This window comes from Electrona antarctica (genome assembly GCF_951216825.1).
Source record: "Electrona antarctica genome assembly, chromosome: 1".
Lineage (NCBI taxonomy): Eukaryota > Metazoa > Chordata > Actinopteri > Myctophiformes > Myctophidae > Electrona > Electrona antarctica.
In genome coordinates, this window is record NC_136806.1 from 37,313,946 (window position 1) to 37,340,413 (window position 26,468).

At 44.6% G+C, this 26,468-nt stretch overlaps 1 protein-coding gene across 1 annotated transcript in view; it reads right to left on the bottom strand.

Annotated features, from left to right (window-relative positions):
• Positions 1 to 209: 209 nt before the first annotated feature.
• atrx (ATRX chromatin remodeler) overlaps positions 210 to 26,468 on the bottom strand; it is a 54,183-nt gene continuing 27,924 nt past the window's right edge. Inside the window, exons 26-34 of the mRNA XM_079511241.1 lie at positions 23,968 to 24,068; positions 22,724 to 22,832; positions 21,567 to 21,744; positions 21,102 to 21,296; positions 12,265 to 12,414; positions 6,267 to 6,380; positions 5,458 to 5,553; positions 3,805 to 3,933; positions 210 to 1,934 (exon numbers count right to left, since the gene is read on the bottom strand). Of these exons, the coding sequence (XP_079367367.1) occupies positions 1,707 to 1,934; positions 3,805 to 3,933; positions 5,458 to 5,553; positions 6,267 to 6,380; positions 12,265 to 12,414; positions 21,102 to 21,296; positions 21,567 to 21,744; positions 22,724 to 22,832; positions 23,968 to 24,068 (1,300 nt within the window). The 3' untranslated portion in view covers positions 210 to 1,706. The remainder of the gene's footprint in view (positions 1,935 to 3,804; positions 3,934 to 5,457; positions 5,554 to 6,266; positions 6,381 to 12,264; positions 12,415 to 21,101; positions 21,297 to 21,566; positions 21,745 to 22,723; positions 22,833 to 23,967; positions 24,069 to 26,468) is intronic.

Here is a 26,468-nt window from a genome sequence, read left to right on the forward strand (position 1 = left end):
AGATGCTACTTGAGAAAACTCTGATTTGCCTCCAATATGAAATAAATCTCAATTAGCAAAAAAGAACAGCATTATTAACACAATTGCCAATCTTAAAAGGTTATTGTCTCCCAGATTCCCGCCAACCCCATATAGAACATGAATTTAAACATACTGTCTGGAGAGAAGTGCAGACGTGGGGACAAATAAGTGAGTCTGTAAACATGAGGTGGTCATCCTTTTGGTCACTTTATTAAATGTTAATATTAAATACTTATCAAGATAATAGCAGATCAGATTAATGGCAAATCAAGTTGGTGTATTCGCTAACATAAGAACATTCTGAGTAGGGCAGAAACGTTTCTCTACATTTAATAAGTACACCTTGTGCAAAAACGGAGACGGCCGTCCCCTAACGAGAAATGCGTGGATCTCTCATCATTAACAGCTACACCAGTTGAAAGCATTTAGAAGCAGGGATGTGCCAAAAATAATGGAAGTAACCTGGGGGGGGGGGGGGGGTTCTCACAAAGCAGGCTGTGGAAGTTAGCCTGGTAACCAATGAGACGGAGTCACCTTCTCCTCCTGAATTAACAGCCACGGAAAACAAGAAAGTATTCAAATTTGTGAGTTTTGAAATAAAACCAAAATAATTAATAAAATAAGAACTTGTGGAGTTGCTTGGGGTCTCCTGGCCGCCGGCTAACTAGACTGTGCTTTGTGAAATTCAGTCTTTTGGTGGGAGGTGGTGGGGTGGGGTCAACACAAGTGGGTCAAACGATAAACGGGACGCACAAGTGCTATGCTAGACAACACCAGACGACATGAATGAGGTTACAAAAAGTTTATAGGAACCCGGCAGGCATTTTGAACGACAACAGCATTCCATTAACATGTGGAGCGACAACTAATGTGTAAATGCCTAAAAGCAGAATAGAAAAACAGGAGTTCAACATATCTCAAATTTCAGAACTTTACAGAATTCATTTTTTTTTCTTCTAGGAAATTTATATAAGGCCTAAACTTTTTTCTCTTTTGCGGCTTTTTTTTTTTCTTTTCTTTTTTTGACATCGTCAATTGTCTCCCAAAAAGAGCAGGACTTTACAGCACCAATAGCTGCCCATGAACAGGTATTGGCGGAGGAATCAATCAGGGATGTCCTCTAGATCAGAGTCCAGTCATCCACAAACACTGGTCCCACTCAGGTTTAGTTTTAAACGTTTAAACTGTATAAAAACAACTGAGTTCCACGTAAATAATCAACAAGCCCTCCTTTAAGGGGAAAACAATGCAATGCTCAAAAGCATTGGGGGTAAAACCTGTTTTTATCATTAAATACATGAAAAATGAAGATATCGAACTTGAATAACATTAAGGCGGTATATACAATAATTTCAGATGAAATTGTTAATAAACCCCCTTCATATAGTCTCTTTTTACATGACTTTTCTGCGTCGTCCTCTCAGTGCCCGAGAGACACGTAGACTCGGTGGACTCCTTCTAAGGGCTGCTGACACCCATCCGTCCTACTGGAGGCCACAGCGGACAAGTCTCAAAGGACGCCCGTCTCGGCTTGAGTGCACCACCTTCAAAACCTCACCCTCCGTTCAACGTTGAACTCCTGTGTGTGGTGCATTAAGCTGAGAGAAGGGCACCACTTGGACTGGGCCGTTGTGGAGCCTTAGTTACACAGGGATTTGGGCTGTTTTCCCCCCTCTGAGGGGCCCCTACAGGCCCTTAGAGGGCCCTGGGTTCATGTTCCCATAGGGGTTAATGCCATGTAGCTGCTGGTACAAATTCAACAGTTGTGTCTGGCTGAGGCCGGTGCCGTCCGCTTGTAGCAGGCCGTTCTGTGCGGCCAGCTGTTGGAGTTGGTAGTTGACCTGGTTGGCCATGTGCTGCTGCTGCTCACGAACCTTCCTGTTGTTGAGGACCTTCTGGACGTAGACCATCAACTGACAGGAGAGGAGAAAGAGGTGAAGAAAAAGATGGAGGACATTTCACAATGCCTGGGACCTCAATCTACTGTAAAATCCTCAGTCTTAATTTAACTAGTGTCTCTAAAGACTGTGGGCTTTGAGTTTTCATATACCACCAGAAGTGCTGAAAAGCCACAGCTGATTTTTCGCTTCCACCAAACTTCCTTTTTGCAGACTCTTAAATACGACCTACAGGAAATCTAATTGGCCGAGGCCAAACTTTGGTTGCTGCTTACTAGAAATGAAAATCCCAAAATATATTTTATTAACAGAAAAAACATCTTCCAGTGCAGGGGCAACTTTTAATGGGCGTAATTACAAACTCTCTGTAGAATTTGAAGATTGTAGAAGAATTGTCTAGCTTGAGCCACTAGAACAAGATGCACAACAATGACATGCCTTGCCCATGTCTTTTGGGCAAGTCGTAGGTCAAAAATGTTCAAAAGGAAATATCAGATAGGGCTTAAGTGGTTAAAATTCCACCTTAAGATACACTTAGACACGATTAAAGTAAACTTCCAAATAAAGATGCTGTACGTCAATCCTTTGATGCTTAAACCACTCGGGCTGGAATGTTCTCGTAAGGTGTGTTACACATTGTTCGTGGACCTCCAACAACACAATGTCTGACTCACTGAATTTCCCAGAATTATTTGCGACTGATTTTCCAGTCTTTAAGACTTGGGCGGTGTTAAAAAGACATTCTATTACAAACAGGAACTGGGTGTCAGTATTGTGTAATATTGGTTAAGTTGGAGCCTTAAAGGGCTGGACGATGATCACCAGTAACATTTTATTGCTGGCCAACCGTCATTTGGTAGTTCATATTCTATCGCTCAAAAGTAGGCGGGGGGGAAGGTCTGTCACAATTATTACATAATAGTCTATTCGCAATAATTTAAGATAATCACAATTAAGCTTTGTAAGCTTGTAGATCAGCTATGTCTTCTATTTTTATAGTATAAGATTAATGCACATTTGTATTTTTCAGTTAGTCATATCGGCCCTGTGCATATTTGATTACAAGGCAAACAGTTTTTTTTATCCATATATTCTAATGCCAAAAACAATTAAATCATTAATCACAATTATTAGTGTGACAATTAATGGTCAACTTAAATGTGTAATGGTGACGGCCCTAGTGGGGACTGGGGGGGCCTTGTGGCTCAGACCATATGCTCCTTATGAGCATGAAGACCTAGTAGGGACTGGGGGGGCCTTGTGGCTCAGACCATATGCTCCTTATGAGCATGAAGACCCCATTTCTTTATCTGTCATGTCTCTACTCTCTCTCTGCCCTTGGTTTCCTGTCTCTCTACACTGATTTATATGAAATAAAGATGAAAAACAAACAAACCAAAAAAGAAACACCAAGAATATCATACCAGGGGTTCTCAACCTGGGGTTGAGAACCCCTGGGGGTCGCCAAATTATTTTGGGGGGGCAGGTCTCCAGATTACTTTCCAAAAAGAAAAATGCAACTGAATGGCTGGAAAGTGGAAATTAAGAGTTGACATAGTACATGCATAAACTTTCCTTAATGATTATATCTGGTTTCAGTATTTATTTGTGATGTATTTTCTCTATTATTAAGGTTATTGTAGCGGTCAATTTGTATTAGTGGTGGGGAGGGGGGCAGGGCTGGGGTCACGAGACATGGCCAAAGCATTTCCGGGGGTCCCCACCCAAAAACGTTGAGAACCCCTGTTAACCACTTGAACTCTATATACTTCATCACATGACAAATGGCAAAACGGCACCACGTTTAAGCGCACAACGCTTGTAAATCTGCTTTAACAATACGGACGCCAAGCGTAAACGTTCGGTGGCGTTCCGTGAGACGTACCGTCTGCTGCTTGCTGAGTACGTCCCTGTAGACGGCCTCGCGTCTCTTCTGCTCCAGTTCAACGCTGGCCTGTCGGCCCATAGCCATGGCCTGGACCTGGTTCTCTGTTAGAGACGGATTCTCCTTCCACTATGAGGACAGACAAACATTCACTTAAAAGCGGCTTTAGAATACATGATATTAAAACCATGTCAAGTAATGTACCAAATATTGAGAACACAAACAAATGTAACCTTCCCTGTCTCAACCTTAGGGGTGGAAAATAAAATAGATTCATAAAATAGTTAGTTTTTGTATGTTGGTACAGAATTCATTTTTTGCTGCTTAACCCATTCAGGACGGGAACCCCCGTTATTGGTTCTTGTTATTGTGATGTGGTGTTTTAAGGATTGTTATACTTGTATAATCCACCACTCCTGAATTAAGTGCCTGGTGCTGGGAGTCTGGTGCAACGCACAGGTCCTAGGCCTGGTGAGACGTAGGAGGGGCCTGGAGAGGAGTCAACCCACAGAGCCTACTCCTTCCACGTGCCAGAATCTGGTTCTCCCAGTCCTGGCAAAGTAGTTCCGGAGCAACGGATTGTGTGGCCCTGGTTTCTCCCTAATGAGACTAATTTAGGGTAGCTACTGGGATGTAAGTCGGGACTTGATCACCCCAGCTGGGTCACCTGAGTGAGGGGTATGATGTTCGAGAGACCCGAAACCCTGATGACCTTGGGATACATCACTGATGATACGTCCCAGGTACATCCATGCAATGTTTTTTTTTGTTATAGCTATTGAAAAATAGCAGATCTACAAGCTCATAGCGCGGCGAGCTTGAAGATCTGCTATTTTTGAAAAAATTGTGAAAATGTGGGCGCAAATCTTTGACTATATATTCTTTCAGAGCAAATGTTTTTTAACTCAAATCTTTGCTTCTGGGGGATCCCTGGAACAACATATTTTCAGATGGGGGTCTGCAACCAAATACATGTCATTCTGGGGCCACTACCTGATTTCCAGATTTCCGCCCCTACTCTGCACTGGAAAATTCTTTAATAACATGAACATTGAACTATACCAATTTAGAACTATCTAGCCATCAGCGGGTGACTCGAACCACCAGCTGCTTCTTTTCAGCGGACAGTGAGGAGGTTCACCTGAAGGACATATCGCGTGCAGAAGAACACACTATCCCTCCTCCACCAACCTGTACCAGCAGGCTTCCCACCTGCAACCATGAACAATGTGTCTGTCTGTAGCACCTGGGGAAGCCGGCGGATTCAAACCCAACGGCGGTGGGCAGGAACTTTACCCCTGTGCCACCTAGACGCCAACAATTTACCCCATTAACCCATTTAGACCCGACGTCGAAATGTAAAAAAGATTCTTCTTAATCATGACAATTTTTTTGAAAGATTTGAGGCACATTTTAACGATTTTTCAAAAAATAGCAGACCTACAAGCTCGTAGCGCGCCACTCGGTGGCGCGCTATGAGCTTGTAGATCTGCTATTTTTCAATAGCTAAAGTATAACATAATGCTTAGTTAAAACACCAAAAGGGGTTCCCGTCCAGAATGGGTTAAGACCCGAGGCGGGTTCTACAAATGCCTTCTAAGTCAGTAGTTCTCACATTTTAAAGATTTTTTTGCAGCAGCCAACCACACTCACCACTCTGCCAACAATATCCTCATACGACTCCCGTGGTAAGGACTTCAAGGCGTTACTGGCTTCTAGAACCTTCTGACGACCCTGGTTTATAAGATCCTGCGCACATGTAAAAGAAAACAAGAATTCACCACGATGAGAATGTAAACAAGAGAAAATCACCAAAATGAGAATGTAAACAAGAGAAAATCACCAAAATGACAATATAAACCCAAGTCAACTCGAGTCCCATCTCAAACCTAGTGAAAACAGATCTACATCGTGCCAACGCTTCCTTTTCTCCTTGTCACTCAACTTCTAGATCAGCAATTTTTGCATTTCTTTGAAAATAAATCAGCATTTGTTAAACTTTTCACACACACACACACACACACACACACACACACACACACACACACACACACACACACACACACACACACACACACACACACACACACACACACACACACACACACACACACACACACACACACACACACACACACACACACACACACACACACACACACACACACACACACACACACACACACACACACACACACACTTTTTTTTGTCACCATCTAAAAACATTCCTTCTTGGATTTCTCGTCCATTCCCCAGCATGTATAAATAGCAGCTGGCACAGCCATGGGACGACCAACTGTTCTGTAAGGGAGCAGGGGCTGGCCTGCGCTGCACCGAGACACAGCTATAGCGGTGGGACTGCTGTCACAATTAGCAGCGGGGTCTGTGGAATGTGGGGCTCCGTGCTGCTGGGACGGGGAGGGAGGGAGAGGAGGGGGGGTCATGTGGAGCTCATTACTTACCTCCAGCTGCACGTGGCTCATGTTGGTCAGAGCGGCTACATTGAAGGGGTTCAGGTAGCCGTGGGCGCCCATGTCCATCTGGGGCATGGGCATGTTGGTCCTCATGGTCAGACCCTGAGAGATGGACGACAACGCATGCAGCAGTGGGTTTAGAGCAGGTCAAGTCAGCCGCTGGTTTATAAATGCCGTTTTCAGATTAAAGAATTGGAGCATAAAAATAGAAGAGGGGAGGAGACGCACAAATGCAAATGCACAAATTAAACACGTGAATTAAGAGTCATGAAGTGTATGTAAAAGAGCACAAAGAAACGGTCCACAGTGGACTCAGCTGAACCCATAGTGTTTAGAATTTGCATCAAATCAATCAATAATACTTTATTTTGCAACCAATAAACATGTGTTTATTAAACACGGAACATAATCCGTAGGCAGCATCAGTTCACACTTGACAGGAGAGTGCAACAGTGCATTGACTGCATTCAGCACCACAAGTTCTGCAGCTGCAGCCGTCAGGTTTAGAATTTGCATCAAAGCCAGAATAAAAAATACTTTTATCGTGTTTATTAAAACACGGTACCGTTGTTTAATCCCTACAACAGTAGCATCAACAACAGTAGCATCTACATAAAGCAAAGTTCTTTGTTTACCCAGGGTAAGTGGACTAAGCTCGAGATGCTTGTTTACAGCCACGCCCTGCTCATAGAACATTTCATGGTTGGGGTTCAATGCCTTGCTCAAGGGCACTTCAGCGGTGGTAATTTTAACGTGCCGGTCCGGGGATTCGAACTGGCGACCTTCCGGTATCAAGACCGCTCCACAAACCGTTCGGCCACCGCTGCCACATGCTACAACAGTAACATTCACTAGCCTCGCTAGCCGAATTGGTGCCATTGCAAAATAATCCACGCAGTGACCCTGTCAACCATGCATAGCAACCGTGCATAGCAACCGAGCGGTTCCAAAAATGAAACGCAGCGAGGCAAGGTCAAAGCGATATCAAACGCCTAAAGACGAGCCTGCTCGTCATCTGTACCCAGCGTCATTCATTTATATACTCGTCATCTGTACCCAGCGTCATTAATTTATATACTCGTCATCTGTACCCAGCGTCATTAATTTATATACTCGTCATCTGTACCCAGCGTCATTAATTTATATACTCGTCATCTGTACCCAGCGTCATTAATTTATATACTCGTCATCTGTACCCAGCGTCATTAATTTATATACTCGTCATCTGTACCCAGCGTCATTAATTTATATACTCGTCATCTGTACCCAGCGTCATTAATTTATATACTCGTCATCTGTACCCAGCGTCATTAATTTATATACTAGTCATCTGTACCCAGCGCCAATTATTTATATACTCGTCATACGGATCCAACGTGTTAAACCATTTTAAACCCTCTACACTTGGTCAGAACGGACCTCAACCGGCTCTGTACTTGGTCTGCTCTTTCTCCTTCTACACCAAAATGTTTTCACCAGATCTCGAGGGCACTCGAAGGATGATGATGATTTCACCAGAAATAGCTGGCCTACACGTGTTCTGAGCTTGTATCCGATCTACAAGCCCACCCACCCAAAAAAAGAATCAGGGGGCACTACAGTAGGGTTCAAGTGGATAATGCAGTTTACAGTAACACCGAGTTCAGCTGTGAGTTAATTATCATTATATCCTACAAATCCATGTCCAGACCAAATGGAGATGGCCAATTATGCCATGTACCTGAAGTTAACTAGGCTTGTTCCAGTGAAGGACAGCAGGATGTCAAGTGTTTTTGTGTAATTAAACCTCTTCTGCAGATGCTCCCATATTTGCCCTGTAATCTGGACATCCGGTGTGTGTGTGTGTGGGGGGGGGGGGGGTACTTTGGACCTGGTCAGAGGCAGGTGTGCAAGCCTAAACAAAACAGTAGACCCACACACAGCTGCAATGTTTTGGGACTGGGAAAATACAAAAAGACTATTTAACAGTGAAGTAGCGATTCAACCTCAAGATACTGTTTGTGCACACACACACACACACACACACACACACACACACACACACACACACACACACACACACACACACACACACACACACACACACACACACACACACACACACACACACACACACACACACACACACACACACACACACACACACACACACACACACACACACACACACACACACACACACACACACACACACAGTCGATCGACAACAACGGGAGGTAATAACAAATCTATCGCGACTAGCGACTGGACCGCGGAAGGCCATCAAACACAGGATCTTTTTTCAGAATTAGATGGGATGATTTAGATCGGGAGTTATGATCGTTTTAAGGTTTTCGTCAGCTAAACAGGCAGGGGAGATTTTCGATACGTCATCGGATCGGGCAACAAGCGCTCCAAGGCTCTAGAGCGATGCGAACGGTTTTGTTATCATTAATCTCCGTCCTATTTATCAATCTCCGTGTTGGGCACTTGACCATGACCTTGAACTTGGACGGAGAACTCCGCCCTGGGCCTCCAAGGTGTTAACAGTACTGAGATGGAGGGGAGGCTACATGCTATGGAGGGAGGCTACATGCTATGGAGGGAGCCTTCATAGTTAACAGCAGAGGAGCTGCAGGGGAAAGCTGCTTAAGAGAGGGCAGAGGAGACAGAGTTAGCTGGAAAAATAATCATTAGTGTGAATTAGACCCTGTCCATAAGCTTCTCCTCTCTCCAAATAAACCCTACTAATTACCCAGCGACTGGGAGGGGGAGGCAGGGCAGGGAAAAAAGGTCAACAGAGAGCGCTGGAGGTTGAGAGTCCAACGTGTTTAACTTGTACCTGTTAACCTGTTAGTGAGCTGCTAGTATGTACCCGTTAACCTGTTAGTGAGCTGCTAGTATGTACCTATTAACCTGTTAGTGAGCTGCTAGTATGTACCCATTAACCCGTTAGTGAGCTGCTGGAATGTACCTGTTAACCTGTTAGTGAGCTGCTAGTATGTAACTGTTAACCTGTTAGTGAGCTGCTGTAATGTACCTGTTAACCTGTTAGTGAGCTGCTGGAATGTACCTGTTAACCTGTTAGTGAGCTGCTGGAATGTACCTGTTAACCTGTTAGTGAGCTGCTAGTATGTAACTGTTAACCTGTTAGTGAGCTGCTAGTATGTACCTGTTAACCTGTTAGTGAGCTGCTGGAATGTACCTGTTAACCTGTTAGTGAGCTGCTGGAATGTACCTGTTAACCTGTTAGTGAGCTGCTAGTATGTAACTGTTAACCTGTTAGTGAGCTGCTGGAATGTACCTGTTAACCTGTTAGTGAGCTGCTGGAATGTACCTGTTAACCTGTTAGTGAGCTGCTGGAATGTACCTGTTAACCTGTTAGTGAGCTGCTAGTATGTAACTGTTAACCTGTTAGTGAGCTGCTGGAATGTACCTGTTAACCTGTTAGTGAGCTGCTGGAATGTACCCGTTAGTGAGCTGCTGGAATGTACCTGTTAACCTGTTAGTGAGCTGCTGGAATGTACCTGTTAACCTGTTAGTGAGCTGCTAGTATGTACCTGTTAACCTGTTAGTGAGCTGCTAGTATGTAACTGTTAACCTGTTAGTGAGCTGCTAGTATGTACCTGTTAACCTGTTAGTGAGCTGCTAGTATGTAACTGTTAACCTGTTAGTGAGCTGCTGGAATGTACCTGTTAACCTGTTAGTGAGCTGCTAGTATGTACCTGTTAACCTGTTAGTGAGCTGCTAGTATGTAACTGTTAACCTGTTAGTGAGCTGCTAGTATGTACCTATTAACCTGTTAGTGAGCTGCTGGAATGTACCTGTTAACCTGTTAGTGAGCTGCTAGTATGTAACTGTTAACCTGTTAGTGAGCTGCTAGAATGTACCCGTTAGTGAGCTGCTAGTATGTAACTGTTAACCTGTTAGTGAGCTGCTGGAATGTACCCGTTAGTGAGCTGCTAGTATGTAACTGTTAACCTGTTAGTGAGCTGCTAGAATGTACCCGTTAGTGAGCTGCTAGTATGTAACTGTTAACCTGTTAGTGAGCTGCTGGAATGTACCTGTTAGTGAGCTGCTAGTATGTAACTGTTAACCTGTTAGTGAGCTGCTGTAATGTACCTGTTAACCTGTTAGTGAGCTGCAAGTATGTAACTGTTAACCTGTTAGTGAGCTGCTGGAATGTACCCGTTAGTGAGCTGCTAGTATGTAACTGTTAACCTGTTAGTGAGCTGCTGGAATGTACCAGTCTTATCCACTCACAGGTTAGAACCTAACCTTAACCCATGTCTAAACTAAGTATGCACCCACAGGTTACAGCAAAGGTATGTCTTTTTTAATGCCTGGCTGGCGGCTGGCTTACAAAAATGACATCATGTGGCAGCCAAGTCTATGGACTTTCATGCCCCCCCAAAAAACAGCACATGATGATCATGTGGCAGCCAAGTATATGGACTTTTAATGTTTGCTTTAACTCATTGACCGCCAACAGCCCCATCTAGTGGTGGCTCAGAGCTCCCAATGTATTTAATATGGCGAGTTATTGAAAGAAGATTTGGCCGGAAACTGCAAATCAGGAAGCAAAAATCTGCTATGTAACATGTCCCGCGATTGTCATTTAGTCCACACAAAACGTACTTTTTGTAAGCGAGGATCATGTTTAGAGAAACCGCAAATCAAGCTAGTTTTGACCCAAAAAGAAGAATCCGAGATATTACGAATTTACGATTCTAAAAACTGCGTCCCCATAGACAGCATAAGCCAGGGGAATTTTCATTTCCGTTTTTTTTACCGCACCGGAACCAGAGTGTTATGAGCACGTACAGGACACAGTTGTGAACCGTAATCAATTTATATTAAAATATGCATCATAAGGCGATCTCGGCAACCAGGGCGTTTGGACAGGAGGTGTCAAAAGGCGATTATGGCGCCCAATGTTAAGGATGTTTGTATGTTAAGCAGGTTTGCTTTAAGCATACATGATCATCATGATAAAGGCGCGATAAAGGCATAGATTTTTGAATCTACAAAGCTTTACTTGGTAATCTCCAAGTTTATATTTGCACAACATTTTATTTAATTAGAAACTCTTAACCTCAGATCTAATGTTTAGTTGCGTTATACAGTACCCATAATGCAGACTCCGGCAGTCAAAGCAGTTCACGTTATTTTGAACCTTGGTCTTGGAATGATATTCACAATCAGACCCGACTTGAATTCATCCTTAATTTCGTTACAGTTTTAAAAAGATAATTGCGGAAGCTGTTACCAGTTACTGTTCCTGCTTTGATGTGTAGCCACACTTGTTATATTGCATTTGTTTTATTGCATTTTATTGTTTTAATCTTTTTAAACCTAAAACCATTTTATTTTCCCTTATGCAAGCAATTTCAGTAGTCTGTCTTTTGAATAGATGTATTGTCTTATATTTGTTCTTTGTGTGCAACTTATTTAGCTCTTGGCCAGTTAATTTGTGCAAAACTAAAGAGAGGGTCTCAATGTGGTATATTTTAATCTATAAAGCCATTCTTGGTGATCTGCCCTCTTACATTTACACCAAATTTAATTTGGTAAAAAATGATCTAAATCTCAGATCAAATGCCTGGCTACGGTGTGTAGTACCAGCATTCAAATCTGAGGGGCGTAAAAAGAGTCTTGCTTTCTTTGGCCCCTGGTCGTGGAATGACCTGCAATCCAGACTAAAATTGGCCTCAAAAGTTCCATTGAGAAGTTTCAAAAGAGTCATCTTAAATGTACATGTAGGACGTGTAGGCTACTAGCCTTTGCATAGGCCCTTGTATTTATTTTTTCCTGTTTTAAAATGTACATTGTGTATTTACTTACGTGCACAATTTCTTGCGCCCGGTCATTGTACCATTGTTGGAGTTTCTATTGGTCAAATAAAGGTTATATAGATAACCCATTAGTGACCGGATGGTATGTACCCGTTTACTTGTTACTGACTGTGTGTGTGTTAGTTAAAGGTCATGGTTGTTTTTTGCGGTACCTTTTTCTCTGCCTCATACTCGGCCCAGGCTGCCTTGCGATCTTCTTCGCTCAGAGCCTCCGATTCCTTGTGGTCCAGCAGGGAGTCGTGTTCGTGGTAACACACAATCTGGTCCTTGAAGGTCTGCAGAAGCTCGGCCAGGACTAGATCCTACAAGGGAGATGGTTAAAGCAAATATGAATGTTGGGCAGACGGCAGGGAGAGGCTTGGACCTTCTTAGATCGGAGCCTTCATTTACTGAAGTCACAGAGTGAAAAGTCATTTTTATATTGTTGAAAGATACTTAACATTTGAAGGTTTCCGATAACAGCAGTTTTTGCGTTTCTTAAATGAGACATTAAAATATGCCGTCCATATTGGAAAATTCAATTTAAAGAGAAATCTGCATACATGCATGTTATGTGAGAGAACTCACTAATGCTCCAATATAACAAAACTAAAACATTTAGTGAACAAACAAAAAGGTTTGAGACGGAGAGAAGATACAGAGGCACATGAGAGATAGAGAATTGAAGACATGTATACAAAAAAACCTGTAATCTGATTCCTTTCATGCGACTCGGGTTTCCATGACAACACTGTTATTGAAAACAATACCTGAGTAAGATGTGAGTGGAGGGCCAGGCCCCGGTCACACAAACTAATACTATACAATACTAAAACAATACCTGAGTAAGATGTGAGTGGAGGGCCAGGCCCCGGTCACACAGTAAGATGTGAGTGGAGGGCCAGGCCCCGTTTAGTAAGATGTGAGTGGAGGGCCAGGCCCCGGTCACACAGTAAGATGTGAGTGGAGGGCCAGGCCCCGTTTAGTAAGATGTGAGTGGAGGGCCAGGCCCCGGTCACACAGTAAGATGTGAGTGGAGGGCCAGGCCCCGGTTAGTAAGATGTGAGTGGAGGGCCAGGCCCCGGTCACACAGTAAGATGTGAGTGGAGGGCCAGGCCCCGGTTAGTAAGATGTGAGTGGAGGGCCAGGCCCCGGTTAGTAAGATGTGAGTGGAGGGCCAGGCCCCGGTTAGTAAGATGTGAGTGGAGGGCCAGGCCCCGGTCACACAGTAAGATGTGAGTGGAGGGCCAGGCCCCGGTTAGTAAGATGTGAGTGGAGGGCCAGGCCCCGGTCACACAGTAAGATGTGAGTGGAGGGCCAGGCCCCGGTTAGTAAGATGTGAGTGGAGGGCCAGGCCCCGGTCACACAGTAAGATGTGAGTGGAGGGCCAGGCCCCGGTTAGTAAGATGTGAGTGGAGGGCCAGGCCCCGGTCACACAGTAAGATGTGAGTGGAGGGCCAGGCCCCGGGTTAGGGTTAGTAAGATGTGAGTGGAGGGCCAGGCCCCGGGTTAGGGTTAGTAAGATGTGAGTGGAGGGCCAGGCCCCGGTTAGTAAGATGTGAGCGGAGGGCCAGGCCCCGGTCACACAAACGTGGTTTAAATTACTCTCTCTACAGCCTGTGTTTGCTTTTCTTTGTCTTGCCTTTGCTTTACATTAAATGGACCTTCGCAAATGTGGAAACGACACCGCGGTGGGGTTGCGTCGTCCCCTGCCCCGCCCCTCTCTTGCTCTCTGATTGGACAGAGACAAAACAAAATTAATCATAGACGTCGGCGGCGTGAAGAAAAAAGAGGAACACCAACCTCTAAGAAATTAAGCAGTGATTGCAAAGCTGTGCTGCATAAACAGAAAATAAACAGCCGACCAGACGGGGGAGAAACTGGATCTCGCATGAAGGAGAGGCCAGAGCCGCCGGTAGGCCAGATGAGAGGCTATTTTTAGGCCCTTCTTCTCCACCCCGGAGGAGTGAGATAAGGTGGCTGAGACAGGTAGGAGAGGCAGAAAGGGGGCTGTGAGGAGGTCGGCCATTCAGCCCCCATAAAGACCACGGTGCTCCGTTTGCCCGCACGCAACCACACCACCCCGCAGAACGCTGGGGCCTGGGGACCGAGCGGGTCCGATGGCTGCTAAAACAGAAACATGTGGCAAAGTATCGTGGAGTCCAATCAGGACATGGTTGCCGTCACGTAGAAACCTCATATAACCGTATTTCAACCTTTTATGGGTTCTTTTGGCAAATGAATGCCCGACGTTGTCACACTACAGCGTCGTAAAAACGTAGCAAAGATATCCGCTCTACAACTCTGTGAGCTATTTTTGCGAATGCAAAGAAAGAACGAAAGTTATACTTTGAAAGTTAAAGTGTGTGTGGATTTAATAAATATTGAACCTATGAAAAGCATCAACAAGGGCATGTGACTAAATAGCAGCTACACTGGATCCATTGGACGTTATGGATCCAGGTTAACAGTTGGACGGACATACAAGGTTTCTAGACGACAGTGAAGACCAGGCCACCCTGGAATAGCCAGACGTCTTGGAGCAGCAGAGACCAGCCAGGCGCTCAAACTGCTGCTTCACTTGCTAATTAGGACATAAAAAAGCCCTGAAGAGAAGACATCCAGAGTTCTGTTCCACCAAGGTAAAGGAGAGGTCGTAGTCAGAGCAGCGTTGTGTTGCATTTCATGCATCCACAGAGTAGTGTTGGGGAATTCACCGAAAACTTCCATTCTCACCTTTTATACATACAAATAATAGTTCATTATTCGTAATCGAGGCAAAAGCATTAAATCATCGTGATATCGATTTGAAGTCATATCATCCAGCCTTACTACAGAGGCATTACTAGACGTGCAATATACTCATTACTCACTGGTGCTGGGGCCCCTTGATGGGGTTTCCAGGGGGTCCCCAGGTAAAATGACTGATAATTAGGAGCGAAATGGACCCTTATGGGGCTGTAACGAATGTACACGGATGCAACCAAATGGAACCCGACGTGTCCAGACCTTTGTGGGGTTGTGGGCCGTGGTTTATAGTGCAGGCATTTTAAGAAATTTCCCCTAACAAATCCCCCCCCCCCCCTATTAATCTCAGTAGAAGTTGCTCAGTGGCGTTTTGAAGCACCCGGAAGACTGCCGGAAGTATAATAATAACTCAATGGCTCGAGCGAGTGGAAGTTTAGACTAGCCTAGCCCCGGACCTTACGCACGTGACGGCATGAACATCCGTCCAGTTCCATGAAAGTGCTGCATTCCACATTTCGCCAGTAGGTAGTGGCAGCTTCAACGTTGGATAGCCTTACTGGGGGCTTGGGTCAGCCCCACCCCACCCCACCCCACCCCGGGACCCAGTGCATTCTGGATGCCTAGAATAATCCCCACCAGGAACGGCTCTGGGGTGGTCCAGTCTGTCTGGGGGGGGGGGGGGGGGGGGGGGAGAGTAACTGGACCTGTGCTATTGTCATGCTGAAGGAGGAGGGAAAAGCCGATCACTTTACTGCAGTGTTAGAGCAAGAGAGAGAGCGATAAACCACTGGGTGGGCAGATGCTTAGAAAGAGGTAAATTACTCCACTCAAATGCACTCTGAGAAAGTAAGTATTGCAGAGAATGAAAATCTGGAAAATAATTTTGGCATTGGTGTGTGTGTGTGTGTGTGTCAAGCTGTGGAGACCCCTCCTTCCATTGTGGATCAAGAAGAACTCCACTTTCTGGGGTCCCTGATAATCTGCCATCTTGATTCTGAACTGCACGTTGGAGAGGAAAGTGCATTTTACTGGACAAAGGTTCTGCAAATGGCCTATTAATGTAAAGCATGTTTTCTGATGGAAATCTTGGCGTGAGGTGATGGCAGAACGAGGGAGGGAGAGACGGGAGGGAGCTCGTAATAAAACTACAAATCACCAAATTACTGCAGTAATTCAAATAGGCATCAAACATATATGGAATTCAAACATCTCCATTCTTTCCATTGAGAACAACCTATACGTTCGCCTTGTGGTGTGTGTGCGCGCATTATAAAAATGGCTGACCTGAATCTTTAGGTAGCTCCCACATAACCAAGACAGCCTATGAACAGGCCCCATGTAAGGATATTTTACAACTTGGCAAACGGCGTCCGCATGTACTTCACTATTAAGACTTTAGATGGTGCTTAAGTAAAAAGGCTGCGATGCATTTAAACACCCTCCCCCATGCACTAATAGCTGCGGTTGCCGCGCGGGCAGCAGTCTTTTTGGCCGTGTTATCAGATGTTTGGGGGAGCTGAGAACACCCTCGATCATGTTAGCCCAATTTCCTGCTTTTAAACTGCAGCCTTTTGTGTTGAGCTTTTGAATGCGGCAACCGAATTCACCGCTTTTATTTTATTCCCCTCATTACCACTGTAATAAACCTGTATTTAACAGAGAAACCCTTCACAAGGGGGCTATTTTGGGGGAGGGGAGGGAGGTCATTCTGCCCAGTGATGAAGAGTGGGGATAAGAGATGAAGGTCTGGAGGAAGGGGGAGATGGCGAGGAGAAAAGAAAGATGGGAATGGAAAAACACTCGTCTGGATGGAACATATGCAGGTGTGAAAGAGTATGGGTGGGCAGGTGAGTGGGTGGGAGGGAGTATGGGTGGGCAGGTGAGTGGGTGGGAGGGAGTATGGGTGGGCAGGTGAGTGGGAGGGAGGGAGTATGGGTGGGCAGGTGAGTGGGTGGGAGGGAGTATGGGTGGGCAGGTGAGTGGGAGGGAGGGAGTATGGGTGGGCAGGTGAGTGGGAGGGAGGGAGTATGGGTGGGCAGGTGAGTGGGTGGGAGGGAGGGAGAATCCCCAAACACAAGGAGCGCTTGTGGAACGTGGAGAACACGGAATACACAAGGACAATTCATAACTGAATAATCATTGCTAACATTACATTCTGAGTGGGATATAACAACGGTTCTGTTCACTGGGAAGAATAACGTCACAGTACCATCACCAGAATAGCAAGAATTAGATTCACGGCCATATTGCAAAGTCATTAAAACAGAATTGATACACAATTGGGAAATTGTGTCACAGGTGGGACTTTTCAGTGAATGCTTCTCTGCTGTGTGTGCTTCAATAGCGCTCATCAGAAGGACACACACACAGACACACACACACTGTGTTTCAGGTACGAGAGGGATGCTGCGTCATCTGCCTGCCACAAGTGATCCATCTGTACTCCACTGTCCCAGGGAGCCACGCTGACCAGACTGCGATGGACGTGGCCTGGGGCAGGAACTCACAGGGCCAAGAGATCCCATATTTCTCTAATAGTGACCCCCCTCCCCACACACACACACACACACACACACAGACCAGTGGGGATACATAACCCCACTGGTCTCTGTGGCGCGGCGTTGTGCCTGACACTAGCTGAACAGCCCTGCCCTGAGGACTGGTCTCTGTGTGCCTGACACTAGCTGAACAGCCCTGCCCTGAGGACTGGTCTCTGTGTGCCTGACACTAGCTGAACAGCCCTGCCCTGAGGACAGACAGTGGGGTCTTTACACCCTCCAGGGGAATGAAGACTACTGCCAGGGTTTTTCCGGTTGTGAATCAATAAAAAAAAATGAAACAAAATCATGCGTGTCACAAAAGGCTAATAAATAAAAGACAAACACTGCACACATTCCCATTAAAACAAGCCTCAGCTAGTAGGGGCATGGAGTCTGCTCCTAGAGACCTCAGAATGAGAGACAGTCAGTCTGATGTGTGGGGTAAAAATAAGATACCATGTTACTGTACTAGAATAACATACTGTACCATTGCTGTACTAGAATAAGATACTGTACAAGAATAAGATACTCTTTCGCGTCAGGCAGAGTGATGTATGTAAATACACACCTCTGGACACCATTATAGTATGTAGGGACTTATCCTCAATCCAACCCCTCATGCAGTGTCAAGCAGGGATATTATAGTATTCTTTTGCTATGGTCGCAGATTACTATGAAAACCTGCAAAACCTCACGCCACCATATATGGATGTCAGTCCATCACACCTCGTGACACGCTCCAAATATGGCCGTCTCCATATATGAAGATCACAACACTGACCTCATCAAAGGCTAGATAGCCATACATGGAGAAGACTGGATCATCATCATCACCTAGATCTGCATATATGGAGCCGGCCAGCAACTATCTGACCTCAAACCCTTAGATCTCCATATATGGAGCCGACCTGTTCTGACATTCCATATGTTGATGGGCGCGTTCGCTTCTCGGGCGTCTTACTGGTGGTATGACTCAGCTGGGGATTGAATTGAACCCCAACCTCCCAGTCTCAGGGCAGACACTCACAACTACAAAGGCTGGTCCCTACGACTATAGATACCACGTTACCATAAAACCAACACATCATCATATCAAACAAAGGCATCACAGTCTGTGATGCCTTTATTTGATATGATTCACAGAGGTTACAATGGATCGATGAATTCCTGCACCATGTACGACACAGATGTACAGCAGTGCCATCAGTGGAAATGTATATATAGAGTACGTCCCATTTATTTCCATGCAGTGTGCAGTTCACCAGCTCACCTGCAAGCGTGCCCGCTTAAAAGTGTAACATACAGTGCCTTGACCGGTGGTCCTCAATGTGGGGTCCTTGAATGGGGTTCCCCAGCTACGTTATTGATAGTTAAGACTCAAATGGAGCTTGTTTAACTCCGAGTGAACACTCTTAAGAGTTAAATCAGCACAATTAATTTCACAGTGTAGATGTGGGCCACAGCGATAACACTGGTATCAACTAGGGGTGTGTGGCCTAATGTGTGTAAAACTGCGGGTGTCCTTGAAATGAAAAGGGTTGGGAACCACTGGCCTAGACAACACAAGAGATAAATCACTGTGACCACATAGGCATGCCTTCTGCCAAGTGCACATGCACATGCACATGCACACGCTCAAGCACACACCAACACAACTGGAGGGTGTGTTGAGGCCATTGGGGCAGCGGTAGGATCTCATGTCTGGGTTGCGCAGTCCTCCTTTATCATTAGGGGGAAATGCGCCTGCTTCCTTTGTCTCCAATTAGTTTCTCTGAAGAGCAGGGGGGGGATGTCTTTAAGAGAGGGCTTTAAATAATGACCCTCCATCAGGCAGGGGAAAAAGAAAAACAACTTTACTGAGGTCTCTTTGAACATTCAGAGGCAGAGTGGTGAGTCAGGCCAACAGATGGTCCCGGGGTTGGGGGGGGGGTATGAGCGGACGACAGGGAACGGAGGGGCAAGACGGGACGGGAAGGACTGGGGGCGGGTACAAGGTGAGGGGACGGAAGGAAGGGGTGAGAAAGACGAGAGGGAGGTGTAGAAAGATGCCGGCTGCAGGCCATGGGGATACACAGGACTTCCAAGCAGTGGGGGGCGGTTAGTTGATTCTTTTTTTACTAGTGTGTTTTTCCCCCGTGTACAGATTAAAGAGATTGGGAAAGGCCGTAAAATAACATTTTACAAAGATACATTGACTCTGCTTGCTCATACGACAAACTAGCCTCCCCATCTGAGAGAGGACAGGGTGACAGGGGGAGCCCAGTAAGCTGTCTGCCATGGATAAAACTCGAGGATATTTGGCTCAAGGTAATGGAGGGTGTCTGACTCATCTTCTCATTATTCCAGACGGCGAAAATTCCTTCCGTAGTACAGCGCTGCCACATCACAGCTGAACGGGTCAGCTCCTCAAAAGCTCCTCTCCCGTCTTTTAATACCATGTCACATAAATGTCACCGGGCTCGTTAAAGATCATGCACATCTGAATGGGCGGTGGCTCAAACCCGGCACATCTTTCCTCTCTCAAATCTCCAGCTGAGCTGCGCTGAAAAAGTCGATTTCACCGATGGTGGGTTGCGCTGCGAGGCTCGGGAGGACCGCGGCCCCGAAGTCAGCTGCTCAGACACAGCGTTCCTTCCCGATTAATGCGCATAAGGGAAGCAAAGATAAAGATCTTTTGGACGGAAAAACAGATTTTCCTCCAAGGTGCTTTGAAAGGCTTCTCGCCTGTCCGGTTTTGAGAGAAAAAAAAGAAAAAGAAAAACAAAAAGCGTGGAAGCCGAACTTACAGTGTTGCTTTTATCCCATTCTGTTTACAGACCTCAGCAGAGAAACCCAAGTCAAACCAAAACAAAGAGGGAAAGACCACTTAAGATCACCAAGATGAACTCTGGGACTGCAGAGTAGGAGGGAGTGGGAAGTACTCTTGAGAGAGGAAGGAAAAGAGGCAAGGACACAGTGAAGGAAGAAGGAAAGTAAAAGAGAGTGCAGGTTGTGTTCTAATGTGAGCACTATTTAGTAAATAGCTGTAAACAGAGGAATCCGTGCAGCTGTGTGCGGTTGGACAGCCCCTCAAAGGGCCGTGTGTTCCCATTAAACCACAGGGGGCCATAAGAGGGCCCCCAACTAGTGACACAGCACCTGCACCCAGGAGAGAAGAGGAGATTGGAAGGACGAGCGAAAGAACACGAGGAGCGATAGAAGCCAGAAGAGGCTGTGAGGTGGAGGAGACATGCTGCTTTAAAACAACAATGTTTATCACTGGAGTTCAAAGGCACGGTGCACGCTCCGCAAAGCAGGTTCAGGGAAAAGGAGATTGGCATTTAAAGTGGAATTCGGTGCAGTTTCTGGTGAAGGAAATTGAAACGGCAATTTTACAGCAGCGATCGTTAAACGGTATTAAGCTGCCTCTGGTATGGGTTCATTACGGTCTAGATTTCATTGATGGGTTTGATCGATTAGCCTCATGTAATAATAGTTCTCATTGATAAAAAGTGCATTTTGCCCTCATATCATGCCAATGTCAAATGTGCTCACATATAGACACACAATACATATACAAACACACATACTGTATATCGTCACTGTCCGGTGGAATTATTTTGTGTCCAAAACAATTACTTTACACGAGCTCTTGTTAATACTTTTCATTGGTTCAATATTTATAATGGCTTTCTGCCTGACAGCAACGATACGCATGCATGCACGCGCGCACACACACACACCTTGGGCAGCACGGGTGTGGAAGTGGCCTTCTTGCTCTTCGTCGAGGGGTCGTCCAGCATGTCTGGTGTAAAGTTGTAGAGCTCAGCCAGTTCGCTCATGGTGAAGTGTCTCTCGATCTGCTGTTGGTCCACCACACGGAACGACAACGACTGCTTGGTTACCTGCCGATCATAGATCTTCTCCTCCATGGTTCCCTGCCAGAAAGACTGTCCGTTAAAGCAGTGGTCCTCATAACATTTCAGGGATTTAGATGGGGACCCCCTGAAGGGGTACAGCGAGTTGACCCTCAAAGGGAATCACTGAATTAAAGGGTCTATTCATCTAGTGAGACACACTGAAGATTAAAATGGATGAAGACTGACTGGCAGTGTTTCGTTCACATTATAGTAGGACTAGAGCGGTGCCCGTGTTGTGATGTTAGAACAGGCCAGTGGTACGAAGTGCCCTGGTGTAGGACTGCTCACCTGAGCCAGGAACCTGTAGACAAAGACGGTCTTGATTTGGCCGAAGCGGTAAACCCTGAAGATACTCTGGATGTCGTAGGACGGGTTCCAGGAAGCATCAAAGATAATGACCCTGTTAGAAGCCACCAGGTTGATACCCAGAGACCCGGCTCTGGTGGAGATGAGGAACAGACGACCCCTGAGGGAGATGGGAGGGAGAGGGCAGAAACTATAAAATATGCAAATCTCTGCATCATTCGTGTGAGCATAAATGTCCTTTGCAGAATTGCCTAACCAATCAACTTAACAAACTAGAGAGAGCGGGAGTGTGGTGAATAGCCTATTGACTGTCTCACGTCATTAGGATTGTGGTAATGGGTAGTGCATCGGATATAGCATGGTCACACTGATAACGGGCACAACAGGGATTTCATAACACGGAGGGGCATGCAGCCCCTATTTGCATCTTGACATTTTTGATGGCCCCTCCTATGCCCAGTTGTGTGTACCCCATAGCGATGATTTGATTGGCTGACCACCCCATAGCGATGATGTGATTGGCTGAGCACCCCATAGCGATGATTTGATTGGCTGAGCACCCCATAGCGATGATGTGATTGGTTGAGCACCCCATAGCGATGATTTGATTGGCTGAGCAAAGTACGTATTGAAGATAAAAAGTGAGGACGCCAAAAGTGATTTACGGGATTGGAATTGAAGATAAAAATCACACCAGTGTGAAGTGAGGGGCGCTCTTATCGTACATCATGAATCATCTCATACTGGTCAATCAGAATGCCTGTGATTGGTTAGCTGATTTGCTTGTTTACATATGACATACATTTTCCCTTCAATGTCAATGGCGTTTAATGTTTTGAGGTTTAATTTATGTCATATTTAGCAGACATTTGACCTGAATTCCCCTTTCATTGTCAATGGTAAATCTTGAGACGTGTGGGGACAAAAGGTGTTTATAGAAGGGGCTAGCGCCCTGTAAGAAGTGAGGACGCCAATTGTGATTGGCCGGAATGAGATGATGTATGCTGATAAGAGCACCTCTCACTTCACACGGGTGTGATTTTTAACAAGCCAAACCGGATGGAAATCAGTTGAGTTAAAAGAAAAGTCAAATAATACTTGATATATTAGTCAGGCTCTAGCCGAGTGGTGCATGGTACCTGATGTTGGTCTGGTCATTGAATTCCTCTGCCCATTTCTTCCTGGTGATGGCAGCGGTGGAGCCATCCAGGCGATAGTAGTCAATGTTCCTGAACCACTTGCCATCACCTTTCCACAAGAAAAACAAAAAGACCACTGATATAGTTGTTCACCAACACCACCATCAAATCCCAACAAAAACGCTTCACAGCCCTCTTCCAAAATTATTGTCCGTTTCTTTTTTTGGGGGGAGGGGAGTAATTTCTCTGCTGTGGGTGAATACCAGTACCCCCCACCCCACCCTGCCAGCCATCATAACTAACATTTCAATATGTTTCCAATTACAGCACTGTGATCTTTTCATTACAAATTGCAAACCCTTAAGCAAACATTTTTTTGCAGAATAAAAAAATATATAAAAAAAGTCATGGTCTAATCATTTTCAAAATGAAAGCAAAAGCAGCTGGTGAATTTTAATTAGGAACATGACCTTACGCCAGAGGCTCTGTGTGTGCGCGTGCGCGACAGTGTGTACCAGTATGCATGTTGCATGTGGGCCTGTCTTACGAGTGTGACACCTATGTCTACATATGAAAGTACTTGAGCGCTCTCTTTATACCCCACACATGGTTTAGTAAGTTCAAAGACTACAGTGTAAAACCGCAAGAATGAGCCTTAAGACACACAAGTTCAACATCAGCTACAAGCTCCATCCACTCAGGGCTGGGATTACAATATTTAACACTGATTGGTGATTTTAGCAGCTTTTCACATCATAATATGGGGTGGGGGGTTAAATGTAGGGCCCCATACGCAGTGGTGGTAACTAATAGGTAACCAAGTACATTTACTCAAGTACTGCAATTGTGTGCAATTAATGAATTGAGTACAATAATACCATTTTACCACTGCAATTATTTGACAGCTTAGATAGTATTTACATTGCAGATTGACATTAATACAAAACATACATTAACCACATTTGATACTTTGGCTGTTAAAAATGGCATATCTACAAGCTCATCAGATTTAGGCTGTAGATAATCTATTTAAAAAAAAAGATTTGAGTACTTGAGTAAAAGTACATACTTAAAGTACGTACTTTTACTCAAGCCAAATTTTACTTAAGTAATAAGTAAAGTGAGGAACTTCTTCCACCACTGCAGGCCCCATAAGGAACCCCACAATGTCCTTATGGTTGGCAGATTGGGAGTCACTGGGAACCTTCCTGGGTAATGAAGGCCATATTCCATCATCAGCCTACCTTTGTATGGAGACTCTTTGCCCTCCTCTTTAGCCCTTCCAGCCAGCTCCAGGAAGTCTTCAATCAGGTCCAGGGAGATCAGAGACTGACTGAACACCAGCCTGAGGGTGGGAAGGGATAGAAAATACAACAGGGTCACTTAGTTATACAGGTCTGCCAACTATTGATTCATCTTGAAGGGTGTTTTTTTATTTATTTATATATATATATATATATATATATATATATATATATATATATATATATATATATATATATATATATATATATATTAGGGGTGTGCATCTCTCCCTTACAAGACGATTCGATACGTATCGATACGCATGGGCTACGATGCGATTCGGGGACGATACATTTTATATACAGAACGATTCGATTCGATTAGATTCCGTCCAAATCGATACGATTTCGATTTTGTGGAACTTCATGGAATTTGATGCGATGCGATTCGATTCGATACGATACGTTGCAATCTGACACATTTAACCTTCTATAGATTTTTTATTTGAAGCTAGATCTATAAAGAATAGGGTTGGGACTTCATTAAAAAACATCTAATTAATTGGAGGCTTTGTGATTGATTAATTAATCTCAATTAATCACATATCAATAGGCCTATTTGACCTGAGCAGTGAGCTTTTTTTTCAAATGGATTTGGATATGAGTGAATCAATGAATAGTGACTACATAAGCATAGGCAATAAAACAAGTAGTAATAATAATAGTGGTAATAATATTATTTATATGCTTCTCTGAGTACTTAAAGACACTTTTCAAGGAGAACATGAGAAAACAAATAAAAACAACTTTATTAGAGAAAAACTAAGAAAGACTATGGAATAAAATAAATGAAAGCTATAGCAATATTCCAGAGGTGGGTTTGAATTTATAGGTGGTGACATGTCTCTGAGTTTTGGAAGTGCATAGTTTGACAGGTCTGACTGCCTGCTGTGGACAGAGAAACCCTGACCATTAAACACGGGCAGACGCAACGATACAGTCTATCATTCATTGTTAAAGCTCCAAATGATATTCCCATTCGTCTTTGTGTCTGCCCGTGTAAACGCAGCAGCGAGTGTGAGGGGTTGGGGAACGGATGGAAAGTACATAGTGTTATTAAGGAGGACTCCTAACTATATGGAAGTTAAACTAACGTTAGCTCCCATGCTAGCTACTAGCTAGTAGCTTCCCTCGTCAGAACAGAACAGAACACCACCACAGATCGGGTGGAAGCTGTTGATATCACTGCTTGTGCCCGTGGATGGGAAATAAGATTTAAAAGGCTATGGAAGCGTGGATGAAAGCACAGATGTGTGCAATAAAGTTGTGTCGGATGTGCCTGTGCACCCCGTCTGCTGCTCGTGTGCTGTTGTGACTGTCGCTGGCTGCTGATGCAAAGTTAAAGAGCGTCATAAGCATGCGCCCATTCTGCGCTGGAAGTAGCAGATCTACAAGTTATCTACCCGTCGCAATGCACAGCGCTTTGGGCTTGTACATCTGTGTTTTTCCCGCAGTTAGTTGAATTATATCGATTCACAACTTTAGGATCGAACCAACGTCCGATCCAGACGCTATTTTGACCGATCCAGACACACGTGCATCGATGTAGTCGTATCGTTAATGTTAAAATCGATTATCGATTCATATCGATATTTTTTGACACCACTAATATATATATATATATATATATATATATGTTGTCAAAATATTACTTAAACAGTAATATACTACTTATTACTTTTTTTAAAAGTAATAAAGTTACACTACTTATTACTCCCTGAGAAATGTAACTAGTTACTTATTACTTTTTTCTCTCGCCCCCAGTAATTGCATATTTTGTCCCCAAAAGTCTTACTTTGCATTTTCAACATTAGCAGTCCCCCCTCCCCTATTCTGCAGTGTTTATTTAACTCTAGAAAGTGTACTGTATAGTGTACACATGATGATGGGTCCATTTGTACACATATTTGTGTAAAGTACATTTTTTCGACGTGGAATATAGCTTCTTCCCTATGCACAACTTGCAGCGGACAATAATGTTCATCTCGTCTTGATCGCGGACATACTCAAAATAATGCGAATACTTCCAAGTATTGAATGTTATAACGCTTTGTTGTGCTGGTGTCTCTGTCTCCTCCACCTCCTCCATGGTTAGTTTGTTTACGTATCTTCTCTCTAACAGTGCAGTCTAACGAGTTACACACACTAGTTTAGGTTGTTCCGTGTTCCGGACGGTTTAAGGCCCGCCCTTCTGCATCCGATACTTCACACATACGTACCGACGAGTGTGCATCGCAAAAGTAATAATATTACTGAAAGTAATATATTACTTAAGTTACTTGACAACACTGAGATTAATTTCAATTACAGAAACAATAACGTGACTAAAACAATTCACCACGGAATCTCAGCTCAAATATCGATTAAAATGTGATTAATTACAATGCCTCAAATTAATGAGAGATAGAGATAGAGCGCTACTGTCGGGCAGAAACCAGCCA